This window comes from Uloborus diversus, chromosome 9 (assembly GCF_026930045.1).
Source record: "Uloborus diversus isolate 005 chromosome 9, Udiv.v.3.1, whole genome shotgun sequence".
Lineage (NCBI taxonomy): Eukaryota > Metazoa > Arthropoda > Arachnida > Araneae > Uloboridae > Uloborus > Uloborus diversus.
Window position 1 is genome coordinate 94,593,606 of NC_072739.1, and position 23,971 is coordinate 94,617,576.

The window sequence follows — 23,971 nt, forward strand, 5'->3', positions numbered from 1 at the left end:
ATGACTATAACGTGGCACTATAAGACCATGAATCGAATCTAGTATAACTAGATACATAACTGCGTAGCTACAGCCTCTGGCCGCCATTGAACCCACGAATCTTGAATTAAACAGGCAAAAGCGTTGCTTGTGAGGATGCAACGACAAAAGCTGTTCGTGCTCATGCGCTTTTCGGACGCTTGTCCGTCTACCTACATAGTTGGTCTCGTTTGCTCATGGAACCGGTTTCTCGTTGTGTATCTAGTTAACACTACATCTATGTATAAAACATGAACGTTTTTTTCTGAAAGCCAAAGACAATATACAGCCTAATTTTTATCAATCAAAACACTGTTAGTACGTCTTATTTATTAACTTAATTTGTTTTTCATCGCAATACATTGTGACAATGTAACAATTCTTGAACTTCGGTGTACCACACTTCTCATGTTCTTCCTACTTCTAATCTTCCTAATTTTCTTCTAACGTACTATTCAACAGTTCTTTCCCAACTGTAGGACAGTACAAACTCCGAATTTTTTGCTTGTCTATTTCGCTAAGGAACATTCTTTGCCCAACAAGAGTGGCATTCACGTTGTCTTTGAGTATCGTGAAAGCGGGCTTCTTTCTATCCGGGCTCTGTATTTCATAGTGCATCAAAGAGTAAAAGTCATAAGGACCCAAAGAATTGAATGTCCATTCTTCGTCTGCAGTGTATTGATTCCTCCATTCTATAAAAAAGGAAGATCAGAAATGTATAGAAATGGACCAAATGCAGAGTGTTCATAAAAATGAACTGTGAGTATTTATGGAAAAAAATTTATTACAATCATAAAATTATGTTATTGAAGGTTAATTTATAAAAATTATAATAAAGTTAATACATTTAGTAGGTTTCGATATGTGCCCTGCCGCCCTGCTTGTCGCACAGCACACATCTAAATGACAATGAACCCGTTCCCACGTCATGACTAGTATGTCTGGAGTGTTGTTTACCACTCCAGACATACTAGTCATGACGTTGTTGTGTAGTTGGTAGATTTACCATGTCGCAACGGGGTCGTTTCCAAAATTTTAAAAGTATTTTTTTTCTGAAAGAGCATGCTTAAAAACATAGGATCTCACTATTTTTTAAATACACTGCTCAAAACAATTAAAGGATATTACGGTTTTGGGTTGATTTTGTACCTGGAGAACTTTTTGGATGATTGATACATTATTGACAGACGTAGTAAACTACGTGAGACAAAAATTACATTTGCTTAGCAGAAAAAAAAACTTTTTTTTAAACTGTCGGGTACAAAAGGGAAGAAACGCACGTTGTACGTAGGAGAAAAGCGAGTAAAAATTGGGGTTTCCTTAAAAGAAAATCGTTTCTAGTAGGGGGTATGGTAACCTCGGACGGCCAGCAATGTAAAACACCTCTGAGGCATGAAATTAATGAGGCTATTAATGAGGGTCTGGGGTATTCTGCCCCACTCCTCCTGAAGAGCTCTTTAAAAATCTTGGAGAGTTTGTGGAGGTGGTAGGCGTCCAGAAACTCGTTGCCTAGAATGTCCCTAACATGCTTTACTTTATTCATATCTGGAGAACACGCTGGCCATTCCATTCGTATGATTCACCGCCAAAAGAAAATCATTCATCAAGTTAGAACGATGTGGTCTGCAATCGTCGTCCATTAACATGAAGTCACCTCCAATTGCTGCAGGGTAAGGGACTACAATAGGTCGCAGAATCTCATCCCTACTTTGACGACCGGTCAGAGTTCCATTCGGAATGACATGCAGATCGGTGCGTCCATCAATATGGCACCACCACCACCACCAAATTTGACACTTTCGGGCAGGAGCACTGGATTGTTTCTAGTGCCACGCTCCCTCGATATGAAAATGCGCCATTATCAAGATAAAGACAAGAACGGGACTCGTCAGAGAAAAGAATATTGCTCCATTCATTTCTTCTGCAATTCACATGCTCTGTTACTCACTCCCTGTATCGCGACGGTGTCTCGCAGCTAATGCGACACATACCATTGGCCGACGAGCATACAGACTTACAGCGTGAAGACGATTTCGGACAGTTTGTGTCAAAATTGTGGTGCCAGTACCCGAGCGAAGGTGTCGTTGTAGTGGAGTGGCATTCATACTTCGGTGCCTCCGAGCTGTTAAAACTAAATAACGGTCTTCATTCAGAGTTGTTGACCGTCTGCGACCATGCCCTGATCTTCGGTCAGCATTTCCAGTCTCTTAAAAACGTTTCCATATCGTAGAAATAACACTTTGCGAAACTCTAATATCTTCTGCTGCCTTGGCTAGTGTTTGGCTCCCCTTAACCTGCCAACCACTTTAGAAGCTTCTGATTCCGTTAAATGAGCTCGTTGAGGCATCGCATCATCGAAACAACGCGCTTACAGAATGTCGATCTTTCTTTTTTGCTTTGTCTTACAATAAGTTAAGAGCGAAATCTCATTCGCCGCCACTAAAACGTCGTTTTCAACTTCAAACTCAAAATTTGCATACTGGGATTCTTGAAATTAAGAAAAATTTGCATTTGTACCTCCCTTCTTCGATTCTATGCAAAAAAAAATTGCTAATATCTTTTTTTGTACAAAGACTTACAATATCCTTTAATTGTTTTGAGCAGTGTAATTCGACTAAGTATAATATTTTAAAAAAAAATTACTTTAATCGGTGCGCTTTCATTGTTTACGCTTCTGCCGATGACACCACAAATGATGAAATGCCATTCACTGTTGCCATTCAGAAGAGTACAATATTTAATTCGCATCTTTACTCACGTGTACTGGCAACGATATGGTTGATAGCAAGCGTAGAGAGCAATATTAATTCGCTTCTTGATTATCATAACGTGGAAACGTGATAGAAAGATGGGCCAAAGGACATCATTTGTGACGTTATAAAGACCACGCCTTGTTTGAAAAATCGAACATTTAAAAAAATTAATTAAAAAAAAAACTGTTGGGAAAATGAAAGTATTTTCTGAGTCCTTTTTTTTTTTTTTTTTTGCTTATTCTATCAATTTCTGTGACTAAAAGTAGTACTTTTGACTGAAGGAGCAACCAATTTTGAGTACTGTTTGGTTTTGGTAAGATTACCCTTTATATTAGTACTGCGACGATAACCCAAATCAAGTCCCACACCAATAATGATCCCACCTCATATTTTTCATATGTTTTACTTTCTACTTATTTTAACAATAATATATTTTTTTTAATTATCATTTCCCCCCCCCCCCAAAAAAAATTAATTCTTTCAAGGTCAGAGCTCATCTTACTGACACGAACTCTAGTTCTGTGTTTACCTAATGGTATGTTGAGAAAATTCACTTTGATGTATTGGTCTCTGTCTATGCGATTGTGTTCGTGATTGAAGCCAACAGTGTGCATCATTTCGTGAAGTATTTCTCCTCTGTCGTCGCAATTTACAGCATTCAATACAATTTCTTGTTCGCCTGTCATAATCCCAGCTTCGGAATAACACCTAAAAATAGAAGCAAAAATTTAACATGGATCAACGATCAATGTTTTCTCTCATCTAGAATGATAGTTGTGATGTACGGTCAATTGCGGTTAATGGAAGCAGAATTTCAATGTTTCAACTTTTGAGAAAAAAACATTTGGTGCATAGTATTCAAATCTACTTTCTGAGAGTTACTGGAGTATGAAATATTTGATTTTATAACTGTGTGGTGTACACACAGAGAGCAGATACAACCAATTTTGCCCCCGAGTCTTGTGGTCCTTTTGACTTAGAGGTAAAGTACTGGATTACCATCCCAAAGGTCCGAGGATCAAACCCCGCCACAGACACATCGCTCACCCTGCTATTCACATTTGTACGCCACGACTGTTTGTTAGCGAATGAAGGCTAGTTACATTCACTCCATTTTTTTGGAAGCTGAAGAACTTACTTTTGGCTATCTTTGGATGATTTAAGGAGAGAGGCTTCGGAAACTTTTCCTCAAAAAAATTTCAAAACTGAAGCATCAAAAGAAACGTCTTTGATGATGTAAAGGTAACTTCCTGAAAGTAATCCCGCAACTGGTAGTTTGTAAAAGCAAATTCTGATTTCCGATTTCCGATTCCGAGTCACTACTGACTACAACTGTATTTATGTCGAGGACTGCGTACTCTCCTTGCCTCCATTATTTTTTATACCGATAGATGGCAAAAAGCAAATTTAGGACATCTTTAGCAAACTGATAGCAAGGCGTTCTGGGGTTCTCTCCCAAACATTTTGCAGAGTTGAATCGCTTTAAACACGCAATCTCAGGATATCTTTGAATGACTTAATGAGAAAAGAATGAGTTCGGAGGTTCTCCCCGGTAAATCTTTTGGAACTGACAAAGCCCTAAAACATCAATTTTACACTTCCTTCGGTGACTTCAAAAGAAAATGCGAAGGACTACTTCTGAATTTGTTCTTAACTGGAGGGTTAAAAACGCATTTTACATATCTTTACTGATGTTAGGGAAAAGCGGGTTCGCTTCCTAGAAAAAATTCCGAAGTTAGAATCTTATAATAACACTAATTTAGGCCCTCTTTAAAGATACAAGAAGGAGAGAGTGTTTACGTGTTCTCCTCCGGAAAGTTTTTGAAACCAAAGTAAAAAAAAATGCAGTTTTAAACTATCTTTGGGTGATATCCCCAGATTTTTTTTCAAAATAATATCTTTAAAACGTTCAGGCGATCTTTAATGATGAAATAAGTCCAGGGGCGTTCCCCCCCTCTTTCCCTTACCCCCTCCTCAAATCGCCGTCACTGAGGAGGCATGCCATGTAAGCAAACCTCCCCTCCCCTTTTTTTTGCCATTGTAACATGCTTGATAATGAGAAGGCCATTCATTACCAGACCTTGTTTCGGTAGGATGTTTTCCTTGCCGAAAATGAATCTAATTTACAACAGCCGGTTTTCCCATTCTCCTTCTACCAGTCCTTGTGCAAGTAAAAAATACAATGGGGAAAATCTTGCTGCAGGAAACAGTAAAATTTTACAAATTTCAATTAATTAGATAAAATTCTCCTTTCACCCATGAAAAGAGACAATTAGAACTAATTCATTAATTACTTGCATTGGTCCTTCTCTGAATTTCACGTAGTCTTCTTCCTCTTCTCTGGGCGTCCACCGAATGCATTTGTTGAACTCGTCGTTCCAGTATTCGATTGCATCTAAAACAGTTGACAAGATACCTTTTGCTGTCAAGAAGAAAATAATAAAAAAATTTTCAACATGAAAATTAATCATATTTTTTCACATTTAAAGAATTTTTCTTAGAAATGCAGTAGAAAATTTTGTCAAGTCTCAATTTACTTAGGGTTTCTTCTGAAAATAAAATGTTCTGTTTTGTTTAATCCTATCATCCTTACTTAAAACACTGACCTGATTTGCACAGCCTTTTATTTTGTGCTCAGAATACCTTTTTTAAGAGCTCTTTCACGAAAAACAGTAAAATTAACGAGATCGTAGAGCATGTCTGGTAACCGTGGTGAATAATGGAATCAAAATAATACAATGCTGATACACAACAAAAAATGCAACACCAAGAATGACCAGAGCTATCACAACGAAATTTATTTGGAAGCTAATATGTTGTACAAAGATAATACGTTTAAATAAAAGCTTTTTGTCACTTGTGGATGATGGCAAATTCAGGCTATGACCGTTGCTACACGCCCTGGAATACTAGAATCAAAGAGGCTTTGGATGTATCTTTGGGGTATGGCAGTCCATGCGGCTTCTTCACATTGCCAATGTTGAGCTGGTGTGGCAGCAGATGGTGTGTCACAGACCAGTCGTTGAGCAAGCACAGACCACACACGTTTTCAATTGGCGACAGATGTGGAAAACGAGCTGGCCAAAGAAGCAATTCAATCCGATGGGTAAAGAAGAACTCTTGAACATTGCGGGCCACGTGTGGTAGCGCATTATTCTGTTGGAATACGGATGATGGCAAGCACTGAATATATAGGAAGATTACGAGCTTCAACGCCTCAGAGATGCAGTGCTGGTTGTTTAGTGGTACCGGCAATGCGTACTAGAAGAGTGTGACAATGAAATCCAATGCTTCCCCAAACCATGACACCGGGAGCAGGATCAGTGTGTGGCTATGCATAACGCAACAGTTCAGCAGCCTCTCATCACGTTGCCGTCAAACTTGAATCCAACCATCGTGATGTGAAGGCAGAAGTGGGATTCGTCAGTCAACACAATGTCATTCCATTCCGTTGTCCATGTCCGCCGATCATTGCATCATTGGCGGCCTGCTTTTGCGACAGTCGCGAATGGGCAGTGAAATCACCATAATAAATTGTTGAGTATCCAAAGGCGCAGCCACGGGAGGGTTTTGGGGTTAAAACCCCTCCCAGAACACAAGCAAAAATCAAGGGGAAAAAGCAGAGGGTATTTGAGCTTTTCCATGCGGAATAGGTTTCAACAAAATATCTTACTACTTTTAATGATAGGGAAGCAGTCGGAAATTACTTTTCAATTCTTAAATATAAAAGTTATATTTCATGATGAGCACTTCATGTCCCCACTGGTATAAGACAGCTAAAATGATGTTAATAAAGCTCTACCGCGTATCATGGTCCCTCAGCACTTCCATCATTGCATTAATCCTTTTTAGGAAAATCTAGGGAGAGGATGCCTACAGAGAGAGAGAGAAAGAGCCTACCACACCAGATTTTCTGAGGCTCTTTACCAATTCTCATCAAAAGATCGAAACTGTTATTAGCTAGCATTTGACTTTCATAAAGACATAAATGTATTTGAGGAGGAGGTTTTAAATGATCTGGCGAAAAAAAAATGAATATAAGATTAAAGTAAAACTAATGATGAATATTTTGTGCTTTTCCCCCACTTTTTTCGTTTTATAGTGATATCAATACGAACTATTAATTGTTTTTAAGCAAGTACTTAGAATAAATAATTACTTATATATAGAAACTCTTTGATATTGAATAATTACTCATTGTAAAGAAATGGGAAAGAAAGAAACAGTTTTCGATTTTGAAAACCCCTCCCAGAAAAATTCTCTGGCTGCGCCACTGTGAGTATCTAAAGTTTCTGCCAAGAGTAGGGATGAATACTAAAAGAATACTGAAACTACTTTCTTTCTATTTCAGATTAGAAACTAATTTAATTAAAGATATGCTGAAGACTTACATATTTTTTTATCCAATATAAATGGTACGTGTTGATCCCGCCATATCTGAGTAAAATTCTCTGATGTTTCTCTGTACAGAGTTGAAATCTGATTATAGAGATAGAGAGTTAGAAAACAAATTCTTAGATAGCACAAGTATTCATTGTAATTTATATCATACTCATGCAGATCGGTTAGTGCTACAAACGATTTCTCTCATTGTTTCGTATCCGTTGGGGCATATTCATATTCATCTCGAGAGCACAGTTGATCGAGTTCGATTCAGTCGAATTCTGCCTGCCAATAGCGCAGTGAGAAATGACCTTCTGAGTGAGTTGAAGGTAAGGCTGCGCTACTGGTAGATAAAATTTAATCGAATAGAACACGATCGATTGTGTTAGAGATAAATATGCCACAAAGTACTCAATTTATCTATTGCTTTCAAGCTCACGATATTTCTAATGTCACTGATGTATTCAACAACCGATTCAAACCTGAGCACAAACCCGAATCGACGATCAAACCTTTCATTTATGACCGTATTCATCAGCCGTGATGAGCTTCATTCAGATATTCGAATGGGGTTGTTTCCTTCAGTCAAAAGTACTTCTTTTAGTCACTGAAATTGATAGAATAAGCGAAAAAAAAAAAAAAAAAAAAAAAAAAAAACATGGAGTCAGAAAAAAAACTTTTATTTTCCCAACTGTTGTTTCTTATTTAACTTTTTTTAACGTCCGATTTAGGAAGTAAGCCATGGTCTTTATGGCGCGATACTCCATTGCCGCGCTAAATGTTAACGCTTTGCTGTCAACCGCTTTGCCAGGGTGCTGTCCGCTAATGGCATCAGTGAATGGCATTTTATCACTTTTGATGTCATGTGCGGAAGCGTAAAAAATGAACTTCAATCTGCGCACCGATTAAAATAATTGTTAATAAATATTAAACTCTGTCAAATTTTTTAAAAAATGGTTAAATCTTATGTTTTTAAGCATGCTCTTTCAGATTTTTTTTTTTTTTTTTGAAAACTTCAGAAACAACTCCATTCCCGAAGCGTTACGTTCATAGAAACCTTCTTAACCAATCAGAAAACTTCATTCGGCGATATTTTTACACTTTTTTTTTTCAGAAACTTCCAACGAAATGTAAAAATCAGATTTAATGCTTATTATCATATTTTTTACTATCATTATTTCAGATTAATAGGGAGTTTTGCCCCCTACTCGTTGACGCTCACCAACCATCGAAGATTGTTGCGCAATCTTATTTGATTCGCGGAGTTTTATATCGTCTTTTGGAAAGAATCAGATTAGTTACGGTTAGAACAAAGTGAAATTCCCGCTCTTCCATCCGTAAAAAATAGAATTTAAGTAACAAGCTCATTATAATTAGAACAGTATGAAAATTCAGCTTTCACCCGAAGAATGGGGAACTTGATGAAAAAAGGTTGAAAACGATTATTAATAAGCTACTTAAAAAACAACTTAAAATCCAAATTCTCAATGCATCGTACAACATTAACCACGATTTTTCAATTTTCGTTGCGTGAAAGGATGCATTTCTGCGGAAGAGAATTAGGTCTATTTTATGAACTTTGAAAGGCTATAAATGCATAAGGGTGGCAACTCCCATAGGGTAACGGCACCAGTAACAGACAAGGGTCCAGTAACAGACAGTCATAAGTTTGGGTTTAAATAATAAGAATTTTAGGCGGATAAAACTGATGTTGCTGCGGCTGCGACCCATGAATACGGTGCAACCATCTAGCATTATCAGAGTGAATTTCATGAGCCAGTTGGTATTTACAAGGCATTGGTGGAAGGTATGAATAGCCACCACGAGGTCAGCTGGTGTTTCATGTTCATTTGAATTAAATAAGACTTTAGTTCTGAAAATAAAGAACTTTTGCATATTTTGAAGAGAAAAGGGGAGTTTTGTCCATTACGCATCCTTTCCTTATCCTATATCTGTTACTGGGTATCATCAGAATTGTCGGTGTCTGTTACTGGGATATGGACCTTTTTTCGAAATTGAGCAATTAAAGAATTAATTGATTCAGAGGTTCCAGAAGCAGCTAAAAGTTAGATGTGATGTAGCTGAATGAGAGAAAAATTGTTCAAAAAAGTGTAAATACATTAAAAGGCTCAAAAAATTGAGTTAACCTGAGAGCGACGTCTTAAGCATGTCTGTTACTATTACCATTACCCTATAAATATACGCGAACAAGCTAGCACCTTATCTAGGCAATACACTGAGAAATCTTGGTTTAAATTTATTATTTTTTCTAATCACTGTCCCTTTTATGACTTCCTTTGAGTCCTATATGATTCTCTCATCCAAATTCAAATATCCCGTACATTTGGGGGAATAATCATCAAAATAAAAAATCCACCAATAATATTGGCCATAAAATATGTAGCCCGTGTCAGAATTTCTCTATAACTTGTTTGTTTTAGCTTTCATAAAGATGAGATCCTAAGAGACGGACAATCAGATGATTTTCAAATCGTGAATAATCCACTAACAGGATAGTCGATGTTCAAATTTATTATTTGTTTCTCAACGGGGAGACCATTAGGTCATTTTAGCATCTCACACCAGCTCTTTTTTTTTTTTTTTTTTTTTTTTTTTTTGACTCGATTGAGCTGGTTGCTCTCCAAATCGTTTTGTAGCATGATAGATCCACCAAGATGTGTCAAAGTACGAAAAAAAAAAAAAAAAACTTGCTGGTTTTGATATCAATTACTTGAATTAAAACTCTTTTCGTTTTACATTCCGCAATTAATCGTACCCGCAATATTAATTACTTGGTTAGCATTAGAAGAAAAAAAAAAGTTTCGTATTTACGCAGCTAATCCTTTCTAGAACAAAACATGCGCTCAATACATTCTTTAGCAAAAGCTTGGGTGCAAAACTCTTCCAAATTAAGGGGACGGTGGACTTTAAGTTACTTTTTTTTTTTAGTTTTCACACTAGAGACCTAAGGTTTTGTGTGAATATGTATTTAAGCATAAACATATAGAGTATCACAAAAAAGAAAAACCAATTCTTACTTATTTTAAAATTTAAAAAATTAAAATATTTTTTGAAAAATTTAAAATGCTCCATGCGACTTAAATTTTTACATTTTTACTTAATTTTCTCATTTTATTACATAATAAATTATAAGAAAGAAAAATTGGTACTAATTAGTAAATTTCTTCAAAATAAAATTTTTGAGAATTTTTTAAAAATACTTCGACAAAAATTCCCCGAAATTTCTCTTGCTAATAATTTTTAGTCAATTTTTTAAAACCTTCCTGAAGTTACATTCTATAATGCATACCAAGTTCTAATATTTGGTAAAACATGAGGCTAAATTTTGAATTTCGTGTACTTTGAGCGAAAATTGTGTCGCATGGAGCATTTTAGGTATGAAAATCGAAAAATTTTCGTTTCGAGTAAAATGCAATTAAAGTATAATTTTGCCTTTATCTTAAAATTTACATTGCAAAACCTCTTTTTCAGTGTTTTTATTTGTTATTGAAGCATGTTTTATTACAAGAACAAGATTTATAATAATATTTTAATATAAATGATAGGAGAGATTATTAAAATTTAACTTTTCCTCCTTTGTTTACATCTGAACAGCCGAGTTTGACAGGAGTATCTCATGAAAAATGGTTTGGTGAGCTAACTTTAAGCAATCGTAACTTTTTTTTTAAAAATGCTCAATTGCTATGCGGTTTTTTGAGTTAGGATGAGAATGTTTGAAGTACAACAAAACACAAAGATAAAAATTTTGATTTTTTAGTCAATTTTTGCAGAATTCAGCAGAGTAGCTTTTATTTTAACCGCAGGTAACACTGCCACACTCGCAATTTCTGTTTAAAATAACCAAATTAAGCAAAACAACTCATTCTGAATAATATTTTGCTAAGGAAACTAAATAATGGAATAAGAAAAAAAAATCTAAAACTTGCTCGAAAATCAAAAATCATCCATGTTTTTTTTTCAAAACGTATTGAAAGATATTTATTATCTTTAAAGTACACACACGAATAAAACTTAAATCAAATATTTCACTTACCTTGTCCAACCCTTTTTTGCTTTCAAGTTGTATTTTGTTGTCTAAGAAAATATTTTTTAAAAATATTATTAAAATTTATAAAAATAACATAGTACAATTGAAGGGCTCTTGGCAGAAATGTAACAAGCCACAAGGAGTGACTTTTAGATCAAAATTTTCGTCTCTCATAACTAAAATTGAAATAAACGTTACAATGGATTATGTCATTCGGAGAAAAACGTATCTGGTTTTGGTGTTGCAGAATATAGAATGTATAATACGTTTGAAAAATTCTAAGTTGGAAATTGACCTGCTGAAAAACTCACATCATGTGGCATCATCATTCTTACCCCGAGCCCTTCAATTGTATTTTTTTTTTTTTGAATTAAAACGTACTTTTGATCTTTTGCTTGTTTTCAAAATAAAAACCTAAATTGATAGATATGTGTCACTGTTCTTATTACTTAATACAGTTTTTTAATGTTAAAAACGAGGTACGCATTTTATTAATCATGCGAAATAAAAAACGTAAGCTCACTATACCTTCCTCGGTTTTTTCAATACTGCAACAAGATGGCATTACTAACGGCAATACGAAAACCAATATATTCAAACAGAACCCCTAAGAAATACATGAAACAGGTTAGAGCTTTTTCATTATAAAAAAAGTCATCAGCTATTGAAATAAATTAATAGAGATCAAAATTTGATGCAGCTTAATTTTAGTACATTATGAGGCAGTGAGAAGGTTGTAAAAGGATGAAAGTGGCAAAATTTCAAAAATGGAGAACCAGTACAAATGGTAGGTAAGCCTCTCCTCTGTCCAGAGGCAAGAGATAGTTCCAGTAACCCTGGTAGGTACTATTATACAGTATGATTTAGAAAGACTTTTTATTGAAAGTCCACCTAACCAGGAAACATCACGATCAAGGAAATTCAAAAAAATTCCAAATTGGTGGCATTCGAAAGAGCATTGGAAAACATGTTTATGGCACTGAAACTACGTGCCCTCGTGACCACGTTATCGAAATATGAGGTCTTAAAAATTGCCGAAATTTTTAGTAAAGTCGCCAAATTTAGCGAGTTTTGTTCAGAAATGGAAGGTACGGCGCGAATTCAACATCTGCATCTGACAAGACATTTCACTTCCATATTTGGTCGCCACCAAAGCGCGTGAGAAATATCGCATTAATTCTTTACTCGGGGTGACTACCATGGCGCGGGGTGTCGTGGCACAGACTGCGGCATTGAAATTTTTTGGGGCTTGTGTTCCGGGATATTAACGTGCAACTGTATAGGGGAAAACGTAATTGGTGATAGTGATTTCAGTATTTTTAAAAATGACTAAATAACATGCAATATGATGTGCATTTACGTTATAGCGACTTTCAGTTGCAGTGACAGACTTTTTCGAACTACAGGGGTTGTTTTAGTGAACGTCGACTATAAAATTTTTGATAAGAATCTGTTATGAAGTAATTTCCGACATCGTTAGTTTTGCTGTGCAAATTTTTGACATTTACTATCCGTTGTTTTCTTTTTTTTTAATTATTATTTTTTTCGATTTTAAATTAAAAGTTAAACATTTTCGCTAGCAGTGGTCATTCATGAATGATAATAACTTTTGAAAAAATAAATAAGAGCTGGGATACTACAATCCATGATCATTTTCTTTCAACATCAAAAACTATCCATTTTATTTTCAATATATAAGCTTTAATAAGCATGTTTTTTTTTTTTTTACTTATTCATATTAATTCTCGTACATAATTATTAATTACTTACAACACATTTCATAACAAGAGTACAAACTTAAATTAGTTAAGTAAAACACACTTGAAATGCACTTAAATTCTGAAGTGCATTATTATCACGATTACAAAGTTAAATCCTACGTTCAATTTCGTTATAAAGTTGTAGCTCCTCTGGATAAAGCTCTCTAATTTCCATTTCGCAGGCTTCACAGTTACTTTTTAATTTTACACACACAAGTAAAGGGTTAATTCGAAACATCGTTTTCGCGCTTTGCAGATGACCAGAAATGAGAATGAGAGTCTTGCCAGACGCAGGCGATGAAATCACGTGGTATTTTCCATTTCTTGCCAAGTCTTTAAATTTGGCGAATTTTCGTAAGATTTCGACAGACTTTGACCCCCCATATCTCAAAAACAAAAGGACGAGGGCACACAATATTTGGGTCAAATTTTTTTCTAAAGATACTCTTTCGAATGCGACCATTTTTAACTTTTTTCATGATTACTGAACTCGTGATGTTTCCTGGTAAGATGTTATCTTTAAACTCGTTTTATTCGAAACTTGAAAATGCCCACTTTCATCCCCTTTGCTTCTCACTGCCTGAATTGAAGCTGGAATTGACTCTGGAAAATATATAGGCGCTGTGATCGCACTACCGGTATTTCGAGATTTCTTTGCAATTTCTTAATATTGGTATTAGCTGAGATAAAATACCGATAATTTCGGTATTGGCTGAAAGTAATAAATATTTTTTAGTTTAAGAGTTTTATGTTTATCTTATTAGACAACTACTGTTATTTTATTTGTGTCACATGACATCAGGATCAACTTCGATTAATTCATTATATTTATCAAATATGAACTTTGGCAACCTTTGTCAGCCCAGCCTTAGATCGAGATCAGAACACAAGGGTCGTTGTAGCCCGATCGGTAGAGTGTCGGATTTGGGGCCGGAGGGTCCTGGGTTCGAACCTCGATGGTCGAAGACCCACCGTCGTCATTAAAGGGGACTGGGCGACGTTAAATATGCTCGTGATCTCAATGTCCTCCAAGTGAAACGATACCTCTGGGGGTGCTAGCACCAGGTAGCTATTAGCTCCTGGACTAGTTCTAAATTCTCATTAACTGTTCGATAAGGTGATGGTGCTGCCATCTATTGGTATATAAAATAATGGAGGCAAGGCACTTAGTATGTAGTCCTCGACATAAATACAGTTGTAGTCAGTTGTAACTCTGAATAGGAATAGGAATCAGAACACAAACCTTTGATGGAAGAACTAGAATGCTTGCTTAAAGTATTTGAAGTAAATTTGAAACTAAAATCCACAGTACTGGCAATGAGATGCCTAATCGAGTCCTTTTGAGAAGCATTGAGAGCACTAAATCTGAAAGATTTCTCAATTGAAGCTACTAACGTAAGAAATGAAAGTTTTGAAAAAGAAGCAAAATTTTTTTTCAGTTTAAGAGCATTGAGCTGATTTGAAGTCAAGGGATTTGAAGAAATATTAAGAACTGCATTCTGATTCAACTGAGAAAAACATCTGAAGAATAATCCGCATTATCAGAGAAAAGAGATTTTGACTCTTTCTGAAGAGTAGACCTATGCTTGAAAGAAGACTGAAGCTGATCTATTCCAACTTTTCTGTCAATCAAATCAAAATCGAATTCGAAAGTTTAAGATGCAAGGAAAACAACTCATTTTCAACAATAGAAATTTTCTTTCAAGTTTCCTAAATGAAAGCTTTTAAAACAGAGCTAATTTAAAACGGATTAACACTTTATTAATTTTAGGAGATGAAGAAAAATTACAACTCAAACAATTGATTGGAAGTATTTTTCTTATGTTTACATTAAAAAAAAAACTTTTTTTAAAATATATTTATATTTTTTTATATAGAAACTGTTCCCCGAAAAAATTGTTCGCTTACTTATAATTTGGTCAATAAGGCTGTGGTGTTTTGAGATAAATTTCTATTAGTGCATAATTATCGTAACATTTAGCTCTGCTTAAGCTAGTTGAATGCTTTTTAAAATTTCGCCGAAGCAAAACATTTTGGCGACTGAGCCATAAAAACTTAGTGCCAATAACATCTAATATTTAGACCATTATTTCAAGCATTGGATTGCAATGTGTGACTTTCGGTTCATTTTCAATCTAAGGGAAATTATTTGTGGTTATCATTTTTGTTCTAAAGATATGATTGCTGTCGCTATATCAGCGCATACTTCATCGGCCCTAAAAAGTGAACAATTTAGTATACATATGATGCTTGGAAAATTCGCCTGCAAAAGTGTATTAATGTTGAAGTATTCTATACTTTGACCACTCCAAGGATTTGGTAAGTTCAACTAATGTCATTCAATCGTAGCTAAAATATTTCTAAGTGACTTTTGTACGAAATTGAGATGCAAATTCCATTTCACTATTTTGCTGTTAATTTTATCTATACATACGTTACTTTAAAGTTTTCGTTCAATTTAAACTTAGCTTCCTGCTGGGTACTCTAATTTTTAGTTGAAGTGCATTAACATTTTAGTTATAGTTAATATTGCAAAATACTACAGCGTTTAATTTATGTTAAACTTATATTAAAAAATTGAATTTTATAGGGTTTTTCTCGTTTATCTTCATTTAACCATCGTTCATTTTTTCATATGAGGCAGCACTGTACTTAGTAGGGTATTGAAATAAAATGTATTGAAAAAACAAGAAATAAAGTTTGATTGCCTGATGATTTCCACCAATTGTCATTACTTGACGTGTATAAACCGAAAACTTGCTTCAATTATTTGGGAATTTATCTATTTTCATGGTATTTTCCTATAAAAATTGTTTTAACAACTTTTAGCCATTTTCAAAACAGTTATGAAACGGTAAAATCAAGCAAACTATTTGACTTTTGTGACACACCATAAAGTGATCGGCGATAGCGATCCACAAGTGGGTCGCGTAGCGGCACAAAATGCTGGAAATAAACTAGATTAATTATCGAATACGATGTTAAACATATCGTAAATTAGAGTCATTTCACTATTAGAAGTGCAAAATATACGTAAGTAATATTGCTATTTATTCACTTCAAAAAGTTTTTTAAATGAAACAAATATTAATTATTTCGCCTGCAAATGCGAATTTTGAAAGCTATACAATCTTTCAGCTTGCTTTAAAATGTTTGTTTTGTAAATATTTATACTTGGCTTGGGGATCGTTCACAAATAATTTCTCGCTTTGATGGGGGAGAGGGGGTCGTGAAATTGTCACATTTTGCGATGAAGGAGAGTGCGGGAGTTCATAAAATTGTGACAGCTCTGGACGAGGAGAAGGAAGAGGGTAACAAGAAATGAGGCATCATACATTTTTTAACAACTATATGCTTATGAAAAACAGCGTGATATGTGACAAGGGGAGGGGTGGGGGTAAGGTGAAGTGACACTTTGTGACACAAGGGATGGAGGGAGTCAAATTTCTCGGAGGAAAGTATGGCATTGGAATCATTTATGGACAGCCCCTTACCACAACTGAGGCGGGTCTCGTAAAATTGTGAGTTTGCGACGAGGGAGAAAGAGAGATAACAAGAAATGTGACGTCACAGAAACAAAAATATGCTTATGAAAAACAGCATGACATGTGACAAGGGGGGGGGGGCTAAGGTGATGTCACCTTGGGACAAAGGGGGTGGAGGGGTCCAATTTGTTGAAAGTGTGACATCATTTATGAACAACCCATTACCACAACAACTATGAGGGTGGAGGCGGGTGTTCTTAAAATTGTGACAGTAGTTTGCGACGAGGGTGAGGAAAAACAAGAAATGTGATAAAACATTAACAAAAATATGCTTATGAAAAACAGAGTGACATGTGACAAGGGGAAGGAAGGGGAAAAGGTGAAGTGTGACACTTTGTGAAAAATTGGGGGAAGGGGTCAAATTTTTTGAAAGAAAGTGCAAAATTTTTTATACATACCCTCTCATCGCACAATTGTAAGGAAATTTTCTATTTTCAGTCGTTGCGTATCCTTATTGTACTATTTTGAATCACGCGGGATACCGTCAATTCTGATATTTATGTTCATTTTGTGTTAAGTTATAATTATGAGATAGTTATTACATGAGAACACACAAAAATATTTCTGAAAGTACTTCTTTATCCTATTTCAACAATAGCGCTGTTATTATGAATGTTTTGTTATGAATATGATAATTTGAAACATGTTGATGAAGAGATAATAAACAGCGCAGAAAGTATAGCAATTGTTTCTGTTGTTTTATCTTACAGTCAAGTTCCCATACTTGGGACACGCTTTAACTTGGAATATTTTGCCGAATTTTGATTTGAGGGCTGGTAGTGGTACACCTGTCAGTATCCCAACATGATGGAATAAACTGTGTTACCGGATAAATGAAAAGTTACCTTTTGGGGCTATGTGAGTTAAGCTTTGATGTTTCAGCTTTATGAATAAGTTTGATGGTCTTGAAAATTTTATTAAAATATGCGATTTTTAAGCATGGAAGCAACTTCGGTTTCCAATTTTTACTGAACGGCATTAGTTTAACTACTTGTCGTATTTCCTCTCGACTATGTACTTGTGCATATTTTGTGCTCATTCGTGTCTACTTTACTAATTCAGTTTAACTTACGTACATAGATTAAAAATATGCCGGCAATAACTTTTTTTTATGCATAAGATCCAATTGGTATCGTGTTAAAACTTGCAAATTTATTTCTTGCTGATGTGAAACATCAAATTTTGATTATTTACAGGACATGATTAAAAACATATCGAAATGCATACTTACTACATGTGGTTGATTCATAACTCTAAAGCTTGAAAATTAAGAAACTTTCGAGTACAAATTCAGATTCAAAGTTTACTACTGCATGAAATCAAGCTTTTATGCAAAATAAGAAGGACGAATATAACATACGTTTACTGCAATTACTGCCAGGTGGAATATTAGTCATTTTAAATTGCTTTTGTAATGAACGACAAGAACACTAATGGGCAATTAGGGAATCGGAATTTTTATGTTTTCAAGCTCACTAATTGTTATTTAGTCGAATGTAATTTATGTGAAATAACTTTGGTATCAAAAAAAGTCTTCTTTTAAAGTAGGAATGCAATGAATATTCAGTTACTATTCGGTATTCGGCATAGTTGAACATTACTAGTATACAGTATACGCATAGCTATGTGTAATTAGGGTGTAACCATAACTGGTCAAACCAGTTTTTAATTTACTTCAATATATATATATATATATATATATATATATATATATATGTATATATATATATATAAATCATAGTTGAAAACGAATAAAATTTTCACAGCTATAAAAGTGCAATTTCAGTTATAACATTGTGAGAATTAGTTTTTTCCATGAACTAGAACTGCAACAGCACAGGGGTGGGACGGAGTCCTTAAACTATCCCCCTTTTTTTTTTGAAAAATTGGGAAAAACTATTGTTTTTTAACAGCATTATTGGTTACATGACCTTCTGCAAAATATGAGACAGATGGCCACCGTAGACAGCATATTTTCAATTCAAAACAAAATCATAATTACTGTGAAATATGTAACATGAAGCAAATGTAAATCGCACAATTTTTAAGTCAATTCTTCTTTCTTTAAACACGTCAAAAGATCCTGCAACTTCGAAAAGTGGAGAGTCAAACTCCCTTTACTCTTTACTGCATAAAAAGAAGTAGATTTTTATAATGTTTTTAAAAAGTCGCAATCTTTTCCTTCTTTTTAAATATGTGAATGGGAGCATTGGCTAAATGTGTTTAACAAAATCATCATGGACCCACAAGGCTTAATTTCTAGCAAAAAAAAAAAACTTCAGAAGCTCTATAGTGCCGTGAGCAGGTAAACAGCAGTATCTGCAGGAATGACTTTTCGAGATATTAGAAGAAATGTGTGTTGGATTCAGTACTAACAATAGGGAAACAGATGTTTTTTTCGCACCTTTTTTTCAGCGGAAGTCAAATAAGTAAGCTTGTACAATGAAGCTAACGTACAACAGATGACAAAAATGCAAAAAAAGAAATCGAAAATGAAAAATTTGCAGTTATTGCCCATTACTTGTCCACGGCAGTATAGTCTCCAGACTCGATTTTCATGTATAAATAGTTTGAATTCTGTCTAACGTGAGAAAATTCGTACAAAATTGAAAAGATGTACAGGTGTTAACTCATGCAAGTTAAGCTCTCGCCATGGACGAAAATCAACAAGCATTTTACCTAAAAGCTCGATGTTACTGGAAAGAAAATCGGTATTAAAAACACGTACGAACTACAAAAATATCTGAAAGCATTTTTTTTTCCAGCGAAAGAATAATGAAGTATACGAAAACAACGTGTGAAGGGAGGGGGGGCAAATTCGACATTGTGGGGAAAATACAAGATTCAAAAATGAAAATCTACATGTTTTTCAACCAAATGGGGAAAAGACTGAGCAGTTCAAGAAACAAGGAAAACACAACAAAGGATTTTTTTTTAAAATGACTATTAAGTTTTGTGATTTACTGTAATTTGGCAGCATGAAACGGCAAATAGTAGATTTATTTATTTAGTTAAAAATTTATTTTTCTTCGCAAGTTGGTGGAAGCAAAGATATTTCCATAATTCATGTTTTGCTTCGTTCATGTCATGCTAGAATTTTTATGAGCATAGTGATTTATTTAATTGCGGTGCATAAATTAAAGTTTTGTTTTCTTTCACTAATTCATATTAGGAGCTTGCGCCTAAGGACGGATACAAGGGCGATGTGGGCGATCGCACCTCCCTTGAGGGACCCCGCACCGGCAAATTTTCCGAATTGAAGTCTTAAAACACAAATGTAGGCCATATTTGAAGACGTAAAGGAAAGAAATGGAGTTCGAATCTCCTTCTCGGAAATGTTTCAAAGATACAATATCAGAAATGTGCATAACCAAGATAATTAAAAAAAAAAAAAAAAAGCACTCCACTTTGACAAGCACCTTTTGCTTGAATTTCTAATCCTAACAACCTTGTTCCAACTTGCACTGCTATGCTATAGCTGCTGAGAGGCTCCCTGAGCATTGCAAAACGGCAGTTTTTATTTTTGAAGTTTTTTTCAAGTTTTCAAACTTGGTCTTTAGTAACATTTTGCGCCTTAATTACATTCTTAAATTCAGGGGCGTGCACAGAAATTTTGGGGCCAGTCACAAATGACTTTCACTGACCCTCTCCATTATGTTTCCTCCAACGTCTCTACAAATATTTCATCCCCCATTTTAAAAATCTCGGGTACCCTTCAAACTCGAGCCCGGGCCAACAGGTGCCCGTTCTCCCCCTCCCCCTGTGCACGTCCCTGCATGAATTAAGTTTAGGATATGAGATAGGACTTTTGCTAAATTAAAAACCCTTATATCTTTTGCCTGCTGTTCTGATTACTTGAAGAAAACTGGAGCAAGCTTAATCAGATGCAGAAAAAGGAGTTCTTTAAAGTGATATAGAATGTTAAGGGCCATAAGAAATCTTTGATCCTTTAATAGGCAATTATTGGGGAAATTTTAGCTTAACAAATTATCTGCAAAAGAATTAATTCGTAATTAAAATTAAAAAAAAAAAAACATTTCGAGGGGCAAATCCCCGGAAATCGAAGTAATTTTGTACCAAATTCCAAAACTGGGCGTTATGGTGTTCTTGGGCGCAGGCCTGTCCCAGACATTCTTTTACAATTTCTTTGACGTTACTTTTTTTTAATATACAGTACAGAGATAACACTGTGCGGCAAAAAAAAAAAAAAAAGAAAACCTTCAAAATGCTTCTGACATTTTGTCGGCTGATTCTTATCTAAAATAACCCCATGAATCCGAATATGACCTCCGTTTTCCCCCTATACGTACCGATTTCTCTAATGCCCCCCCCCCTACAAGTTTTTTTTTTTTTTTTTTTTCAATTTTCCTTAGTTTCAGAGCTTTTTTTTTTGTTGAGGTTAAAGAAGTTTTATTTTAACTGCTAACATAGTTTTGGCGGGCAAGAGAGGTTCAAAGTTCAAGATCATGGACACCGATTGCAAAAGGGGGGACTTGGGGGTGGGGGGTATACCCCCTCCACTCAAATATAAGAAAAATCACGAAAAACGATCTTTTTATTCTGCTTTTTTTTTAAATAAAAGATGTAGGTAAAAAAATTTTCGGTGCAGAATGAGAGTATAAGACTCGCTTCTATGATTCCCATGTCCAAAAATTTTTTCGCGATGTTAAAAAAATTAAAAAAAAAAAAAAAAAAAGAACCTATCATGTGAATGTTGCACGTTGCATACGAGTTGAATCGCAGGTCTTCATTCAAAAAGACATTCTTCTGACCGGTACTTATGTAAAATCACCCCTTGTTTCCAAATACGACCACCTTTCCTCCCATCACGCCCCCCTTTTCAGAACCTCCCCTTCTCCTCTGATTCAGAGCCTTTTTTTTTTTTTTAATTTAGAGGGAGAAAAGAGCAATACAATAACTAATATACAGTTGGACCTCTATATATCGGAGTAGCAAATTGCCGGAAAAAAAATTCAATATATAGAAATTTCGATGTATAGAAACGATCTTATTTTATCCTAAAAATCTCTAAAACATTAAAATTAAAGCTAATGTTCGTGTATGAAACCCAATTTACCCAATTTCTAATTTATACGAGCATCCGATTTAATAAAAGTTAATAATTAAAAAAATAAAAGAAATTACATATTTTTGCGCCTTCATAGATCTTCATTCTTCCGCAATTCAACTTGATCCGCAACATTAGGGGATTTTCGTTTTGACAATGTAATCGAGAGAAAAGTAAAAAATCAATCTACTTAACTTGAACTATTTTTATTGCAGGTAAAAAGACTAGGACTGATAATCAACAGACAAAAGGGATAACTTGGAACTGATTTTACAATGTTACTGGTTACAACTAAGATTTGAAATAAACTTGAGGGAGAATTTAAGAACTCTAGAACGAAACAACGACCTATCTACACATCCCTCAATCCCAGATTCCTTATGAGTTTCGTAGAAACCTTTAGTGAACATAATTTTCTCCCTTAATATTCATTTTTCATGAGACAAACAGTCTAAAGTGGGAAAAAAAATCTACGAATGTATCGAAAAAAAATCGATATAGAGAGATTTTTTCGATATACAGAAACAATTTTCCGATGTAATGAACATAGAAATTTGCTGGGTTTTCGATATATAGAAAATTTCGATATGTAAAAGTGAATATGTTGCAAAAAAAGAAAAAAAAACATGCCCCCCCCCCCCCCCAAACACACTGTGCAGCAAAAAACTCTCAAATGCGACTGAGGCTATTCCGGCTGATTCTTCTGCAAATTGATCCCCTGAATCCGATTATAATCTCCGTTTTCCTCCTACACGTAACGGTAAGCACCCCCCCCCCCTTTTTTTTAAATTGGGAGGGGGCAAGTTTTCTTTTTTGATACATATGCACAAGATTTTGAGCTTTGCACATCTCTTCTAATCATTCAGAATAATTTTTACGGTTATTGTAATGCTCTTTTCCCCCTCCAAATTAAAAAAAAAACGACTCTGAATCAGGGGAGGGGGAAGGTTCTAAAAAGAGGGGCGTGATTGGGGGGGAAGGTGGTCGTATTTGGAAACAAGGGGTCATTTTACATAAGAATCAGCCAGAAGAATGTCTTTTTAAATGAAGACCTGCGATTCAAATCGTATGCAACATGCTACATTCACATGATAGTTTTTTTTTACATCGCGAAATTTTTTTTGAACATGGTAGTCATAGAAGCAAGTCTTATACTCTCATTCTGCACCGAAAATTTACAAAAATCATTTTTAAAAAAGCCGAATAAAAAGATCGTTTTCCGTGATTTTTCTTATATTTGGGGGGAGGGGGTATACCCCCCCGCCCCCCAAATCTTGTCCATGATCTTGAACTTTGAACCTCTCTTGGCCGCCAAAATTATATAAAGCTCCTTTAACCTTCAAAAACAAATTTAATTGCTCTAACTAAGGAAAATTAAAAAAAATTTGGGGGCCTTTTTTAAAAAAAAAATGGTACGTATAGGAAAGAAACGAAAGTCATATTCGAATTCAGGGGCTCATTTTACATAAGAATCAGCCGACGAAATTTCCGAAGCATTTTAATTTTTTTTTTTTTTTTTTTTTGCCGCACAGTGTAATTGGAAACAATTTTAGGAACTCTAAGAATTATGTGATAAAATATCTCATAGATGGCAGCACTACAAGTTATTCTAATTTTCTCTGTTGGACTGTTGTGAAAGTTCACTGTATAGATCTAATTCTACATCATCCAAATAGTGAGGAAGAAAGCCGTAGCCGGAATGCAAGGTCTGAGTTCAGAGTTCAGGTTAAGGTTAAAAAAATTGAACAGGTAAAGAGAAAAAGAAATGAATAAAACAAAATGATAATAATTTGAATTTTGACGTCTTGAATTCAAATTATGTTTTTCGCAATTACGAGTGTGTGTGTGTTTTTGTCCAGGAATGAATGTGTGTGTGTGTGTGTATGTATGCGTGTATGTTTGTGCCTGTGTGCAGGCATGAGTGTGTGTGTATGTACGGCTGTGTGTTTGTGTCTGTGTGCATGCATCATGCATGAGTGTGTGTTTGTGTGATGCGTGTGTGCTTGTGTCTGTGTGCAGTCATGAGTGTGTGCAGGTATGAGTGTGTAGCATGTGTATGTGCGTATGTACGGCTGTGTGTTTGTGTCTACGTGCATGCATGAGTGTGTGTGTGTGCTTGTATCAGTGTGCAGGCATGAGTGTGTGTGTAAGTGTGCGTATGTATGTATGCGTGTAGGATGTAGACGCAACCTGGAGATAGTTTTCGCTAGAGGAGCAGCATCGTGAGGCCGGTCGACGGTGGTGCTGCAGAGGGAGGCGGTGGAAAAATAAAATCATAGGAAAATCAAAACAGTCAAATGAGAACAATAAGCAATCGTGATTGCTCAAAAAAAAAAAAAAAAAGTAGTTTTAATTTTAAGATCTTGAAATCAAATTATGTTTTTCGCAATCACGAA

At 35.1% G+C, this 23,971-nt stretch overlaps 2 protein-coding genes across 2 annotated transcripts in view; both read right to left on the reverse strand.

Moving 5' to 3' along the window:
- Nucleotides 1-421: 421 nt before the first annotated feature.
- Nucleotides 422-5,148, reverse strand: LOC129229277 (zinc metalloproteinase nas-15-like). Its single transcript, XM_054863550.1, has 3 exons — nucleotides 5,066-5,148; nucleotides 3,301-3,479; nucleotides 422-710 (listed from the first exon to the last, which is right to left on the reverse strand). Exons 2-3 carry the CDS (start codon nucleotides 3,455-3,457, stop codon nucleotides 451-453), a joined length of 417 nt encoding a protein of 138 aa, XP_054719525.1. The 5' UTR covers nucleotides 3,458-3,479; nucleotides 5,066-5,148; the 3' UTR covers nucleotides 422-450.
- The window catches only part of LOC129230382 (cilia- and flagella-associated protein 58-like), a 129,464-nt gene continuing 110,516 nt past the window's right edge, over nucleotides 5,024-23,971 (reverse strand). Inside the window, exon 7 of the mRNA XM_054864781.1 lies at nucleotides 5,024-5,187. Coding sequence (XP_054720756.1) covers nucleotides 5,024-5,187 — 164 coding nt within the window. The remainder of the gene's footprint in view (nucleotides 5,188-23,971) is intronic.